The sequence below is a fragment of the Solanum tuberosum genome, unplaced genomic scaffold (assembly GCF_000226075.1).
Source record: "Solanum tuberosum cultivar DM 1-3 516 R44 unplaced genomic scaffold, SolTub_3.0 scf00020, whole genome shotgun sequence".
In the NCBI taxonomy this organism is placed as follows: domain Eukaryota; kingdom Viridiplantae; phylum Streptophyta; class Magnoliopsida; order Solanales; family Solanaceae; genus Solanum; species Solanum tuberosum.
Window position 1 is genome coordinate 404,844 of NW_006238946.1, and position 14,406 is coordinate 419,249.

The 14,406-nt window shown below is 30.8% G+C and overlaps 2 protein-coding genes across 2 annotated transcripts; one reads left to right on the plus strand and one right to left on the minus strand.

The window, feature by feature from the left end:
* Positions 1-28: 28 nt before the first annotated feature.
* On the minus strand, positions 29-2,175 carry DFR (dihydroflavonol 4-reductase). The gene is made up of 6 exons (NM_001288480.2): positions 1,949-2,175; positions 1,621-1,790; positions 1,324-1,518; positions 1,071-1,230; positions 769-961; positions 29-680 (listed from the first exon to the last, which is right to left on the minus strand). The coding sequence occupies exons 1-6, from the start codon at positions 2,100-2,102 to the stop codon at positions 404-406; spliced, it is 1,149 nt and encodes a 382-aa protein (NP_001275409.1). The 5' UTR covers positions 2,103-2,175; the 3' UTR covers positions 29-403.
* Positions 2,176-4,182: 2,007 nt separating this feature from the next.
* On the plus strand, positions 4,183-4,830 carry LOC102587436 (uncharacterized). Its single transcript, XM_006340584.2, has one exon. The coding sequence runs from the start codon at positions 4,314-4,316 to the stop codon at positions 4,659-4,661; it is 348 nt and encodes a 115-aa protein (XP_006340646.1). The 5' UTR covers positions 4,183-4,313; the 3' UTR covers positions 4,662-4,830.
* Positions 4,831-14,406: the final 9,576 nt, after the last annotated feature.

Here is a 14,406-nt window from a genome sequence, read left to right on the forward strand (position 1 = left end):
TTTGTTCTTATTATTATTATTACTATGGATATTATCAATATTATCTCTAGTTTCCCAGAATGATTACCAAAGATGGTAATTGTTTTGGCAAATGATGCGCAAGAGCCTTGGAAACAGTTCTTCCACAAAATTAGATCTTGCTTGTGCAAAACTTATAAAATGGAATATTAATATGTCCTTGTATTAGGATCCAGATCCTGCAGTGATTCTAGTTTTTTTTTTCTGCAAAATATACCTAGAATTCTCTGATATCCTACCTGCCTGAATTAAGCAAGATGAGAATTTCTGTATATTCATTGACCATTGTACTCATTTTGTATTGAAAAACCTCAAACAGATATCAAGAACCAAGAAGAACATGTTGCTAGGCAAGATTGCCTTTTTATTTTGTTAGGTTGTGGTTCTAGATTTCACCATTGGTAAGCTTTCCTGTACAATTGGCAACTGGTGCATTCTCCTTGCCACTTGAATAGTTTTCAGTAGGAATGGGAATTGCTTCTTTGTCTCTTCCATTGTCTGCAGTGCTTTGGGTAGAAAAGGGAAGCAGCTGCTTCTGTCGGCAAGTCTCAATTGCCCCTTTATACATATCCTCCAAAGTGTATTTGAATAGAAACCCCATATCCATAAGCTTCTTTGATGAAAAAGACACTATGGGTAAGTCCTTATCGATACCCTTAAACCTGTTATTTTACCAGATTGAGTTACCAAGCCATCACTCTATGAAGGAGCCAAGTATACTTAGGAATACAGAGGAGCAGAGAGGCTTACTCAGTAGGAACATAGTACTCTGGCCATTTCTGTCGCACCATCTTAGCCACATCGTAGATGATAGCATGATGGGACGAGCAAATGAATCTTCCCTCTGCCTTGGGGTGCTCATACAGGAATATATGAGCCTCACAAAGATCATCCAAATGCACATATTGACCTTGTTTAATGATGCCGTAGTGAGCTTCATTCCCTGCACATCTCAATCCGATTATGCCCATGATTGTGAAAAGCTGTTTATTAAAGTAATTACTGGGATTGAAGGATGTGACTGTCTTCTGTACATTGTGATTACATCATACCGGTAATTAGTGAAAGGGCAGTGATTAAGCTAGGTGGGAACGTAGGTGTGATGAATGGGCCAACAACCAGTGGTGGTATGATGCTAATGAGATCAATGTTATTCTTCTTAGCTTCTTCCATTGCAGCCTTCTCTGCCAGTATCTTGGAAACAAAATACATCTGCAATCAAATTAAATTCACAAAGCAATGTGATGAAAAATACTGTTTTTTTTTTCATAGGTATTCTTAAAAGAAAAGAATAGCCAAACGAACCCATCCTGTCATCTTCTTAGCATATATGAAGTCCAAATCGCTCCAGCTGGTCTCGTCACAAAAGAGTTTTTGGTCCTCTTGGACATCAAGAGCTCCAGCAGATGAAGTGAAAACCAGCCTCTTCACTGTGTTAGCTTTAGCACATGATTCTATGATACTTAACACTCCCCTGACTGTTGGTTTAATTACTTCGTTCTGTCACGTATATCAATGTCATAAGAGTTATGTTAGTATTAATCATCCAGAAATGTAAGAAGTCCATTAGTATTGATGAGTTACTCTGTTACTTTATAGTACCTCTGGGTCCTTGGACTCGAAATCCATCGGTGTAGCCACATGAAATACTCCTTGACAGCCTTGAATGGCTTCATCAAAGCTTCCTTCCACTGCCAAGTCTGCTTTCCACAGCGTTAAGTTTGTATCAGCTTTTGGCAGTTCCAACAGATGTTTCACCTTCTTCTGGTTCTCTACAAAAGTTGATGCATCTTTATATAAGGGTCATTGCATACAACGAGACACATCTCTCTGGATCCTCAAAATGCAGCTTTGTACAGATTGATTAATGGGTTTATAAATTATTTGACAATCTATAGAAGTTAAACTCTTAAATAAAATGAAAACGTACCAGGATCACGAACAGTAGCATGGACATTATAACCGCGTTCAAGGAGTCTCATGACAAGCCAAGAGCCGATAAATCCAGCTGCTCCTGTGACGCAAACCGTTGGCGTCTTCGGAGGAGAATGGGCATCAACAACTGCATGAACTTCACTTGCCATTTTCAGAAATGAGAGGAAAAAAGAGTCAGAAAATTTAACCTCAAGTGACTGGACTTAATTACCACTAGTATATGAGCTTTTAGTTATGTTTATGTATTTTGTTTTTATACTGCTTGCACGTAGAGGTGTTAGGAGTGGTAATGTTAGATGGTAAGCACGTGCTCAACTTACCAAATATGACTGGTTGGTGAAAGAGGAAGGGTTAGTGTGAAGTGTTTTGCCACTTTCTTATCTGCATATATAATAAAGAATTATGTTGTACGGTATTTGATTTCACTTTTTTAAGCCGAAGATTCTATCAAAAACAACTTTTCAATAAAAAAAATCATATGCATTCAATATATCTTCGCTTGTGGAATTATATTGAACATGTTATTATTTTGTTTGAAAGCTCATTACACCTGAAGTTAATAATGAATCAATTTCACATTAATGCTTTTGAAAATTTAAAAACAATTATTCTCTTTGTTTCAATTTGTTTATCATACTTTCATTTTTAGTCTATTTAAAAAAGAGTAAATCTTTTCTTTTTTGGCACTACTCTTTAATTTCAAGTTTTCACATGACATGTTTAACACTACAAGATTCAAATATGTTTTGGTGCATTCTATGTATCTTTAGTTCAAGTCTACAAAATTCAAAAGTTCTCTTAATTTTCTGCAACTCCGTATAAAGTAAAAAACCAGAAAATCAAATTGAAACAAAAAAGTATAAAAATGGATGAACTTTTTTGTTTTGCAGGTATGCTAAACATTTTCTTTACCTGTTTAAAAATTTCAATTTGAATCGTTCTAGAGATGTTTATATGCACTTGCAATGCTTGCCGCAGTTTTAAGGGACACTATATAGTCATCACTATTCACTCAAAACAACAGCTTGCAGGTGTATAATATACATAAATTATAATCATATATATTTAATTAGTGGAGATAACTATTTTCGTCCGATGTCAAATACTATGTAACTTGTGTTTTTTTTTTGGGAAAAGGCTCAAATATGCCATCGAACTTTCAGAAAAGGCTCATTTATGCCATCCGTTAAAAGTTTGGCTCATCTATGCCATTACCGTTTAAGAAAAGGCTCATTCATGCAATTATTTTTTAACGGTGGTTTTGCAAAACCATTTTTTACACGTGGACAATTATAATTCGGCCACGTCATTTTTTTTAATAACAAAAAATTAAAATTCTGAACAAACATTTTAACGGTGGTTTTGCAAAACCATTTTTTACACGTGGCCAATTATAATTCGGCCACGTCATTATTTTTTTATAATAAAAAATCAAATTTCTGAACAAACATTTTAATTTTAATTTTTTATTATAAAAAATAATGACGTGGCCGAATTATAATTGGCCAACGTGTAAAAAAACGGTTTTGCAAAAACCACCGGTTAAAAAATAATGGCATGAATGAGCCTTTTCTTAAACGGTAATGGCATAGATGAGCCAAACTTTTAATGGATGACATAAATGAGCCTTTTCTGAAAATTCGATGGCATATTTGAGCCTTTTCCCTTTTTTTTTTAACCTACAAAAGGATCCAAATAGTGATGAATATCATAAACTTTAACAAGGTTTCAAATTCTTAAAAAAGAAAAGAAAATTTCAACAGCTGATGAAATCTTTTAACGAACTTTCTATCACTTTTGCTGCTTTCTTTAAAACGGACTGGATCCATTCAAACACGTTGGTCTTTTACTAATCATATAATAATATATCCAAATTGATTTGTTTTCAACAAAACTAAAAATATGTATATACTTAAAAACTAAAATTTGTCATATATTAGTATATTTCATAGCATGCCTAATTTGAACTTGGAAACACCATAGTCACACTTCCATTATTAATATTGTTGTTGGCCAGATATGTCAATTAATTTGATTTAGAAGAAGAAGTCAAAACAAGGATTAATTCCAGCTCTGCTCTGCCATGTATATATTATATATATAGTACTTAATTTCAACACCCTTAACAATAACATAGCGCACGCAAATTTTGACAACTAATAGTAGGAATTAATTTATTAACTCCTTTAGCTAGCTAGTATCCCAACCTAACTACTACTCCTATATAACATATGCTTTGTTTTTAATTTCTTCATCTGTCAGTCTCTCCCTTCATTTTAAGCAACATATAATTCAAGAAATTTGGGTATTGTTTCACATTTTTGTAACTTGTACGTACACTAATTAATTAAATCTAAGTGATGTTAAGAGCAATGAGTACACGAAGGGACTATAGAGGATATGGAGTATTGATTAAGGAAGATCAGGAGGAGATTTGTGCTCCAATATTGGGAAAGCCTAAATTGAGCAGAAACAGAACAGTTCCTGCTGCTACTAAATTCTTTAGCTCTTCATCAAAGAAGGTCACATCTGAGGACAATTTCCGGGAGAGTGCTCAGGTAAAGGGAGCGAAAAAAGCGAGCAAAATTCACCCGATTTTCAGTCTATTTGAAACGAAGAAGAAGAAGAAGGCAACTGCTAGGCCTGAATTCTCGAGGTACATTCAGTATCTTAGAGAGGGAGGTTTTGGTGATGTATTGCAGATTTAGTACTTCCTGCAAATCCAACAATATTGCTGCAGTAATGTGAGATTAAACTTGCCGGGTTTTTTTAATTTTGGAGGTGATCATGACCATGTTGTTCTTGTCAAAATTTGTATATGGAATGTAACAGATCATGATTTTGGAATGTTGGCTTGTTTGCTATTTTTCTTTAAAAGGACTTAATACGGTTCAATTTTTATTTTTTTTTATGGTATGAAATTTTCTCCTAAAATATGCAAACGCCTCTTTTCAAATTTAACCATTAGGATTATATATATATATATATTGGTTTCCACCCAGTGTCCGATTCCCATATTGAAGTTCGACTTCATATCCTAAGAAACTCAAACTCGAGATTTCTGATTAAGGATGAAAAGAATATTGATTACACTAAAACAATTGAGACCTTAATTAGTAAAAACACTTCTTATTTATGATTTCATAAAAAACATGTTAAAAAGAAATGTGACTACTAATATGAAACTGAGAGAATATAATAAGTCTTATAATAGTATACTCCTATTATTTAAGCTAAATTGTATATGCAGGCAACTTCTGCGTACAAATGATGTTGTATGTTCTCTTAACCGTCTTTTCAAAAGGCCCATTATAGCAAATTCTTTTAAAATTTGTTAGAAGTATATACTAATGCCTGCTACGTCTGTCACATTTTCCTTTTACTTATCAAATTCTTTTAAAATTTCATAAATATTACCAATAAGTTTCACTTTTCCATTTAATAACTGCACTTGAATATATGTTTAGTTTACAAATACAGCCTCTATTCTTCAAAATTAGACGCTTAAACCCGTATTATACAGGTAGTCTCTAGCTAGGTGTTTGATTTTGAGATATAGGTATATCATTTAACTAATTTAATCGACTTCTATTATGCAGGATGGCTTTAAGTCTTGAATTTGAAATATAAAAAGGCAAAACTTAATCAATCACATATTAAAGGTGGTACAATAATTTAATAAAAATATAATAAATAAATACTCATACGACATGACTCCTTTTTTTTTTTAATATTTTCTTGTTTTCTCTAAAAAGGAGTGTACTCGTTCAATCAGGTACGTTGGCTTAAGAGTAATTAAATAGTTTATCCGAATTGATTTATTTTCATCCAGAAGAAAAAAAAACATGTAATAATCATAGCGTGCCTTGTTGGAATCAAGAAAATTAATTGTATTTCCGCACGACAAAGTCAAAACAAACTCTGCTAAGCCATATACTTACAAGCACACGCAACTTTAGAAAAATAAGAGGGCCACATATATAAATATATTATATTACTCTTATTTAGAAGTGGGAGTAGGGAAGGACGAACAAGGGCAAATAGGTAATTCTAATGTTAACTTTGGGGTAATTTATTTCTCACATGTGTATCCACTTTATCCCTTCTTTCATTGTTCATCGCTACAACCTACCGTCTGCTCTAGATTTGTTCTATCACTGGCTTTTGCTCTTCATCAAATCCGGATCATCATTTTTGGATCTCAGTTTTGCCTCAAATGTTTCTTCGATGTTGCTCTAATCCTTAGTTACAGTAAGTTTTGCTTTCCCTTCTTCCCCAATTTTTCGGTAATGTGTCCAACTCTTCAAAAGAACCTATAATCGTAGTTTTTTCCATTATTCTTTCGATTCTTAGGTTTTCTTTGGATTCTTAGGTTGGGTATCATAAACTGTATGTTATTTTCCTGTGCATGTTTGAAAATGTAAATAAATATGTATATAACTTTGATGTACAGAGTGCATCTATGGTGGTTTTTACCGACTGTCCACCTGTGCTCAAAAGTTCAATAACAACAACCAGAGCTCTCACTTCGAATCTACTTTAAACTCTTTCCCATCTTATTTTCTTTGACTGCTTCAAATCTGCTCTTGCTAAGTTTGTAAGTCTTTTGTTTTAATTGCTCTGCCGTTTTTCTTCGTTGTTTTTACTGCTGGTTAAGGATCTTTCTCCTTCACTCTTTCAAATCGGATCTCTTTTTGGCAAAACAAAGTTAAATTCTTAGGCGTAAAATTTCTAATTCAATCACCCCTTATATTCAATACAAGAAAAGGTGCAATATTGTTTGTTTCAATCATAAGAATCCACAGGTTCATGAAATGTCCTGTTTGTTTGAATCATAAAAACCCACAACTTCATGTGAATGTCCTGTTTGTTTCAATCATTTTCAAGATAATGATAAGCTAAGAATTATTTCAAGTTGTACTCATATACTCCACATTGATTGGTTTCCATATCTTCTATGAGGTTGCTGGAAATCTTGGTAATTCGTACTCTCTATTGCGAAGAGGAAAAATAACTATTTTCTGAACTCTCTTTGTTCATGATTACTGTTTATTTCTAAGTTTATTTCAATTTAAGACAATATTAGCTATTCATAGACTCATCAGCCTTTGCTATGAAGATTCAATCTTGAAGGATTGTCGTTCTTTAAGTTTTAACTTTCTTCTTTTCTTGAATTCAATGGACAACTCCCTAAGGAGCTGAAGATATCTTTTTTTTTGGTGTTTAATCATATTTGAACTTAAAAATAACTTGTGTATCCAATCAATAGAGGCTCCGTACTTGTGATAATTTCTTTTCTTTTCTTCTAGCTATTTTTTTTTTGGATAATTGAAACTCAAAATCAATCTTCTCTTCAACTCTGTCAGGTACATATTATTATGTATATGTGCTACGCTATGTTCATGTATATCAGTATATATACAAAGTTTTTCTCGACATTCGATGTTTAAAATGGTAGCCTACTAATTTAATTAGCCTTATAAAGGATGAATGAGATAGAACCTGAATGTGATAGACAGGTTCTAATAGCAAACTGATGAACAATTTAGCATTTAAACTCATATGAAGTGAAGGATCCTTAGCTTTTGATTTGTGATGAATTTGAATGAAATAGGACTTCATATGTGGTATTGATGTTTTCTATCGATTTCAGTTTAGTACTTTCTTTTTAATTTAGTCTTTTCAAAACAAAAAAAAATCTTTCTATATTCACTAACTTTTAAATTCCGACATTCTACACATGTTTAAGACCACAAGGTTCAACTGAAATTTTGATGTATTACACACATTTTAGTTTTAAGATCATATAATTTGAAAGCCATCCTTATTTTCTTGTACTCCGTATCCTGACCCACCATGACACATAAAATAAATCAAGGGAAGTAATGATTTTTGCCTTGTTTGACATACATTCTTACTAAATTTGCTTTGTTCCTGGTTCTGTCTAAAAATACCTCAAACGTATATAGTTGCCCAACCTAACTAACTCTACTATACTTTCTCCATTTCAAATTAATTAAATTATTGTGGTATTTCACATCCTTTAAGAAAAGAAGATTAAGACATAAATTAGGTATAACTTTCCATTTTTACCCCTATTAATTATTGTCAAATTTATGATTAAAATAACTAAACATTAATTAATAACTAATTCCAATACTAACTAATGAATGGTAAAATTGGAAGAACATTCTAAAAATAGTCTTGAAAATTGAACAATTAAGTTAATTTGAAAAATGAAAAATGCCTCAATAATTCAATTAATATGAAATGGAGGGAGTATAACATTATCCTTTATTTTCTCTAATCTAATACTAATCTCTAATTCCTTCATTTTAAGCCTAGTTCGAGAACATTTGGGAGCTGTGTTATTTTAATGAGCAACTCTCACATATAGCAAACATAAAAATTATATTTGTATGTTATAGCTATAGTTTGCATAATTGCGCTCCATAACAAATTTTATGTTTGATATGGAGCTTTTGATTTGTATAATTCGCTAGATACATCCAATTTTGTACAAATTGTTTGGTTTTGTATAAATTCATTTATACATTGTAATTGTATAATAAGATCTGTATCTGTATAATTATAAGTGTATAGGACAAAAATATATGTATTTGTATTTGTATATACACTTTTCTCTCGCTTTATACAAATACAAACACATTTTATACATTTTATACCGAAATGTATGAATGGGTAATTGTATACCGAAAATGGCTAATTGTATACCGAATGGGTAATTGTATACCGAAAATGGCTAATTGTATACCGAATGGGTAATTGTATACCGAAAATGGCTAATTGTATACCGAACCAGATGGCAAAAAATGGGATGTTTGTTGTGAATTACAAATAAAATAAACTATGGCTATAACATTTAATTTGAATTAATAGTTTGTTATTTCATACAATTTTCCCTATTTTTTATTACTTGTGAGTACCACTACTTAATTGAAATCATGTTTAGAGCAATGAGTACAAGAAGAGACTATAGAGGATACGATGAATTGATAATGTTGGAGCCTAAGTTAAGTAAAAGCAGAACGGTTCCAGCTGTTGTTAACTTCTTTAGCTCATCGTCCAAGAAGGTGAATACTCAGCTAAAGGAAGCGAGCAAGATTCACCCAATATTTAGTCTATTTCAGACGAAGAAAAAGAAGAAGGCAACTGCTAGGGATGAATTTTCGAGGTACATTCAGTATCTTAGAGAGGGAGGTTTTGGTGATGTACTGCAGACCACTTCCTCCCAATGCGGGTTCCTTAATTTTGCTTCTTTAGAATATTAGCCGAATACATAATTAATGAGTTTTGAGAACCCAATGACTTTTGCATGAATGTTGTATTTATATTGAGAAATTCATTGAATATGTAACAACTAGTTATTGGGAACCATTAGCACGTAAGTGTATGGTCTAGTGACTAAAATTAAAGCTGCCAAAGCTAAGTTTGTAATATAGGTATAACTATTGATCAATGTATTTAACTTCTATTTAGGGGTGTACAAAACCGAACCGAAAACCTAACTAAATTACAAATCGAGTCAAATTGATAAAAAAAACCCGACTAGTGGTTGGTTTGACTTGGTTTGGTATTGAAAAAAAATCAACTATATTTTGGGTTGGTTTAGTTTTAACTAAAAAAAAACAACCCGACATTTATATATATAATTTTAAAATTTTATTTTATACATAAAAATATTTACTTTGATATAATTTTTAAATATTTCTTATACTTTTTCATAGTTTTTATCTTCTAATATATTATTATTTCAAGTTTGAAACCTAAAATTCTAAATGGTTCAATAAAGATTATAGTCCACAGATGTTGGTAATTATAATAAAACTTAAATCAAAATCAAATTAATACTAATACAAAAAGAAAATCAATTCAACACTAAGAACGACAATAATATTAAATATTTGTTCTTTGGTTTTACATTGGTTTATTCAAATACATAATCTAATTTTAATTTCCTTTATTATTTAGTCATGTAACTAGTACTTATTAAAATTATTTTAGCATGATTTAGTACTTTTAAATTATGATCATTTTCATTATGACTTGTTAATTTGTAATATTTATTTTACGCGATTTCATTATTATTATTTTTTTGTTGGATATTTTAGTATCATTACTCATATAATATTTTGCTTTTTTTTTTAAGAAACACCTTAGATAGTTGTATTTTGATAGGACTAAAGAAATATTTGAAGTTCAAGTAAACTATATGTTTGTATAAATACTTTACCGGAAAAATCCGAAAAAACAAAAAACCCGAAAAAATCCGAAGTTGAAAAACCCGAATTTTATTGGTTTGGTTTGGTTTATAGATTTAAAAATCCTACACAAATGGTTTAGTTTGATAGTTGGAAAACCCGAACCAACCCGGTCATGTACACCCCTCGATACTTGGACTTTTCCATTTGACAAATATATAAATCATGATAATTGACAACATATGTTGACACCCAATTTTGACCCTCCACAATATAAATTAATCATTTCGAGCTTCTACAATTTCAAACGATTTAAAATAATTAGTTTTATAAAATTTCCAAAAAACAAAATATAATATAATAATATAGTTTGCAAGATTTTTAAATAGTTTTGTCACTTTTCATAATTTTTAGATAATATATATGTTTTACATAATTATGTATATAATTAGTATATTTTATGATTATTCGAAAATCGTCTCAAAAAAGATTTTTTTTTAGTTTAAATATTAGGGATGGTTATGATTTTGAATTAATGAGCTTTATGAAATTCAAAATACTTTCAAGTTATTTTAAAATAATTTTATCATTTTAAATAATAAACATATATATTTATTGCAATCACATTGCATTTATAAATATTGAAAATTATTTCAAAATTTTTTACGTTATAGCTAAGTATCTTATTAATCTCCTTTAGTTTAAGCTATAGTTATAATTTCGAGTCAATTAGCTTGTAACTAACTTAATTATTTTATAAATCGACTTCATTATTATATTTCGTTAAGATTAAGAAGCTCGTTAAATAATTAAATTAATTCATCCTATTTAAATTTTACCCGAATTCGCTGAATCAACTCGATTTGACTACTTTTCAAAATTTAATGGGCTACAATTACAATACATTTGGCCAATTCCAAAACTCCCAGCCTCAATATTCATCTTACCTTTCAACCTAATTGGGCCGACTTCATTGACCCAATTAACAACCCATACATTCCATACAAGCAGCCCACTTCCTAAACCCATACCCAATTCAATACAACCATACAATACATACAACATACCATACATTTCTTCTTCCTTCTAACAAACCCAGAACCAAAAACCCACAGAAACCAAAAACGTACAGCAGTAGCAGACGACCCCACTGCCCATACTTGCCTTCGTCTTCTTCACGATCAACCCGAAAATCGCTCTCCTACTCTGCAAGAACCCACACCCTGCAGACCCGTCACCCTCACGCCTCTTTTCCCCCTTTCTAAGGGATTTTCAAATCCTTCCCACTGTTATCTTGAAAAGAGGCAGAGCAGTTCGAAAAAAAGAAAAAGAAAATTTCACCCGATTTTCCTTTTTTTTCAGCTATATATTCTTCTCTTTTGAACATGTAAGAGGGGGGGCAGAGAGAAAAAAAAAAGGCAGAAACAAACAGAGCTTCATAAGAAATTGGTCACTATAGTAAAAAAAAAAAAAAGAGTTTCGATTTATGAGTTATAAGTTTTCCTTTTGAAACCATCAGAGTTCGTTGGTGGTGGTGGAATCGCTTCGAACCCGTCGTCTCAGTCTCGCTGCCCAAAAAGAGGTAATATTCTGCTTCTCTAATTTCTTATGTTGTTTGTATGATCAAGTGGGGCTTAGAGTATTTGTATATTGTAATTGGACCTTTATGTTTGCTTGGTTTATGTATAATGCATAGTTTAAAATTAATTCAAAATTTTGCTTATGGCGTCTAAAGATTTTATTTTTTGTTTGATTAAAATCAATGCTAGTTCTATGTGATTGTTGTTTTTCCCAGATATGATCAAAGCAGGAATATTGTTGCTAAAAGGACAACTTGTTTCTTGTGCATCTTTAGTATGAGTCATTTGCCTAGATTTTTTTTTATTTAAGTTATATGTTGATTGTCATAATTATTGTGAGTTCCTTTGAGGATGAAGTCTTGCCTAAATATTTGTCTAAATGAATCCCTACAAGTTATCCTTATAAGTACTATGTTGTTTAGATAATTAAGGCCTAGCAAGTAGCAAATGTGTGTTAAGTTGGTTTTCTTCTCCCTTATGCATCTTGTTGACTGTTGTGAATATATATATATATATATATATGTACTTGTTAGTCTATTACACTCTAATTGATTGAATTTACATCTTTTGTAACATATTTGTGCTTAGAGAATTTATTGAAATGGGTAAAAAATTAAAAAAAAATATAATAAAAAAAAAATTACATTAGAGATTGTTCAAATACCCACTAGAACATACAATGATATGCTTCAACTTAGTACCTTGCTTATCTAGTATTGTTTACATGATTTTTATTTTTTTTTGGCTTAATTCCCTTTCAGTTGACAACAACAAATGATTCATTTTGAGTGTTTAGTTCCTGCTTTAATAATTCATGTGTATCTCTGCTTATTGACTAAATTTTATCTTATTTTGAATCTAATAGTTACCTTGTATTTGCTCCTTAAGCTTAAAGTACTTTGAAAAAATAATTGGGGTGTTCCTTGGGGTCTAATACACAGAGATGAATACTTGTTTTAGCATGTTAGTTAATTCGAAGTGTTTTTTTAACTTTTCCTACTAAAATACTCAATTTTTTATGCCTTATTGTAGTAATATTGAATAGTTCAATCAACATCCCTATTCATATGTTGCTACTATTTCTGTAAAATGTAAGAGATGATAAGCTCACATTTGAATTGTTACAAAATATGGGTATTAATATATTGCTTGTCAAAAATACATCTTTCCATTACTTATGCTAATTTTTCTTCTTTCGTTTGATGTATGGACCCCTTCTGAGTCCGTGATGGACTTGTCTTTCCTTGCATTACCGAGTTGAGCCATAGAGGCTCAAATTTTCTTTTATCGTTCGAGTCAGCCTGATTACCACAAACATGATGAGATGCAAAATCATGGGCTGGAAGTTCAGATTTCAGGTGTCTGGAAAGTTTTAAGATGGGCTGTATACACATTTTATACAGCCGTATACGCTCATTATACAGAGATATACAGGTCGAAAATGTGAAAATACAGGGCTGAGACGAAATACAGGTGTTCGGAAGCAAGAGATACATAAAAAGGGCTGATATACATGCCGATATACATGCCGATATACACTGATATACATCAGCTGTATACCAAAAACGGGATTGAGTAAATCCCCAGAAATTACAGCGAAATTGGCCCCAAAAGGGCCCAAAATCAATTTTCTCCATTGCTCTTTAATTATGTGATTATTTATTGTTTAACTCTAATTTTAGAATTGTTAATTAGCTTAATTAAATTCCCCGAAAGATAAGCTATTTTCTTTGTGTTGGTTTAATTTTAATACATTTTATGTTGTGTTCATTTATTTTAGTGATTAAGTATATTGGTCAAATTTTATATCTTCAATTAAAACTTTTCGTACTTAAAAGAGATGTTCTTTAATGCTTTTTGCTTAGTCATATTTTACTCATGTTAAAATCGTTTCAAGTTAAAAGTATTTTTCTTAAATAAACTAAAAAAAAATGTTAGTCAAAACCTTTTTTAATTAATTAAATATATAATATGCACGCACTTAGTCTTCTTCTCAAAAGGGTTAGTCAATTAATTTAAAATGATTTTCATGCTTTAAATGGGTTTAAATTATTATTTCAAAATGAATAAGGTAAAATCCTAATTAATCTAGTTTTGTTAAAATTCTATTCACGTGCAATTTAATTCAAAGGTTCCATTTTGGGATCCCTTTTCTCTAAAAAAATAAAATGAAATAAAATGTGTAATTTATTTAATTATTTTCTCAAAATTAATCAAATATTGTAAGTTGTTATTTTTTAAATCATTATTTTTTCTAAAAGATAGTCAAATATATTTTAAGTCAAGTCGCAGGTCAACCGCATGTTAGCGGGCACTTCGAATGCTTAAACCCTTCTCGAAGTGTAAATTGAACCCCGAACCTCTTTGGTATTTTCAAATGATTTTTTCTGTTTAAATCTTTGAAAAATTATAAGTTTTCTTAGTTTCTTCTAAAAATTAAGTGGCGACTCTTTTCTAAGTATTTTTTCTCAAATTGTTTTATACTTAGAACATTTCAAAAAAAAAGTGATTTTTCTATAAGTTAGTAAAATTACGGCACGACAACATAAAATATATTTTGAAAAACATACAAAAAATTCCACTGATTCTTGAAGTTAATCTATCGTAAAAATACTATAAATCATGATAATTGACAACATAAAATATTTCAA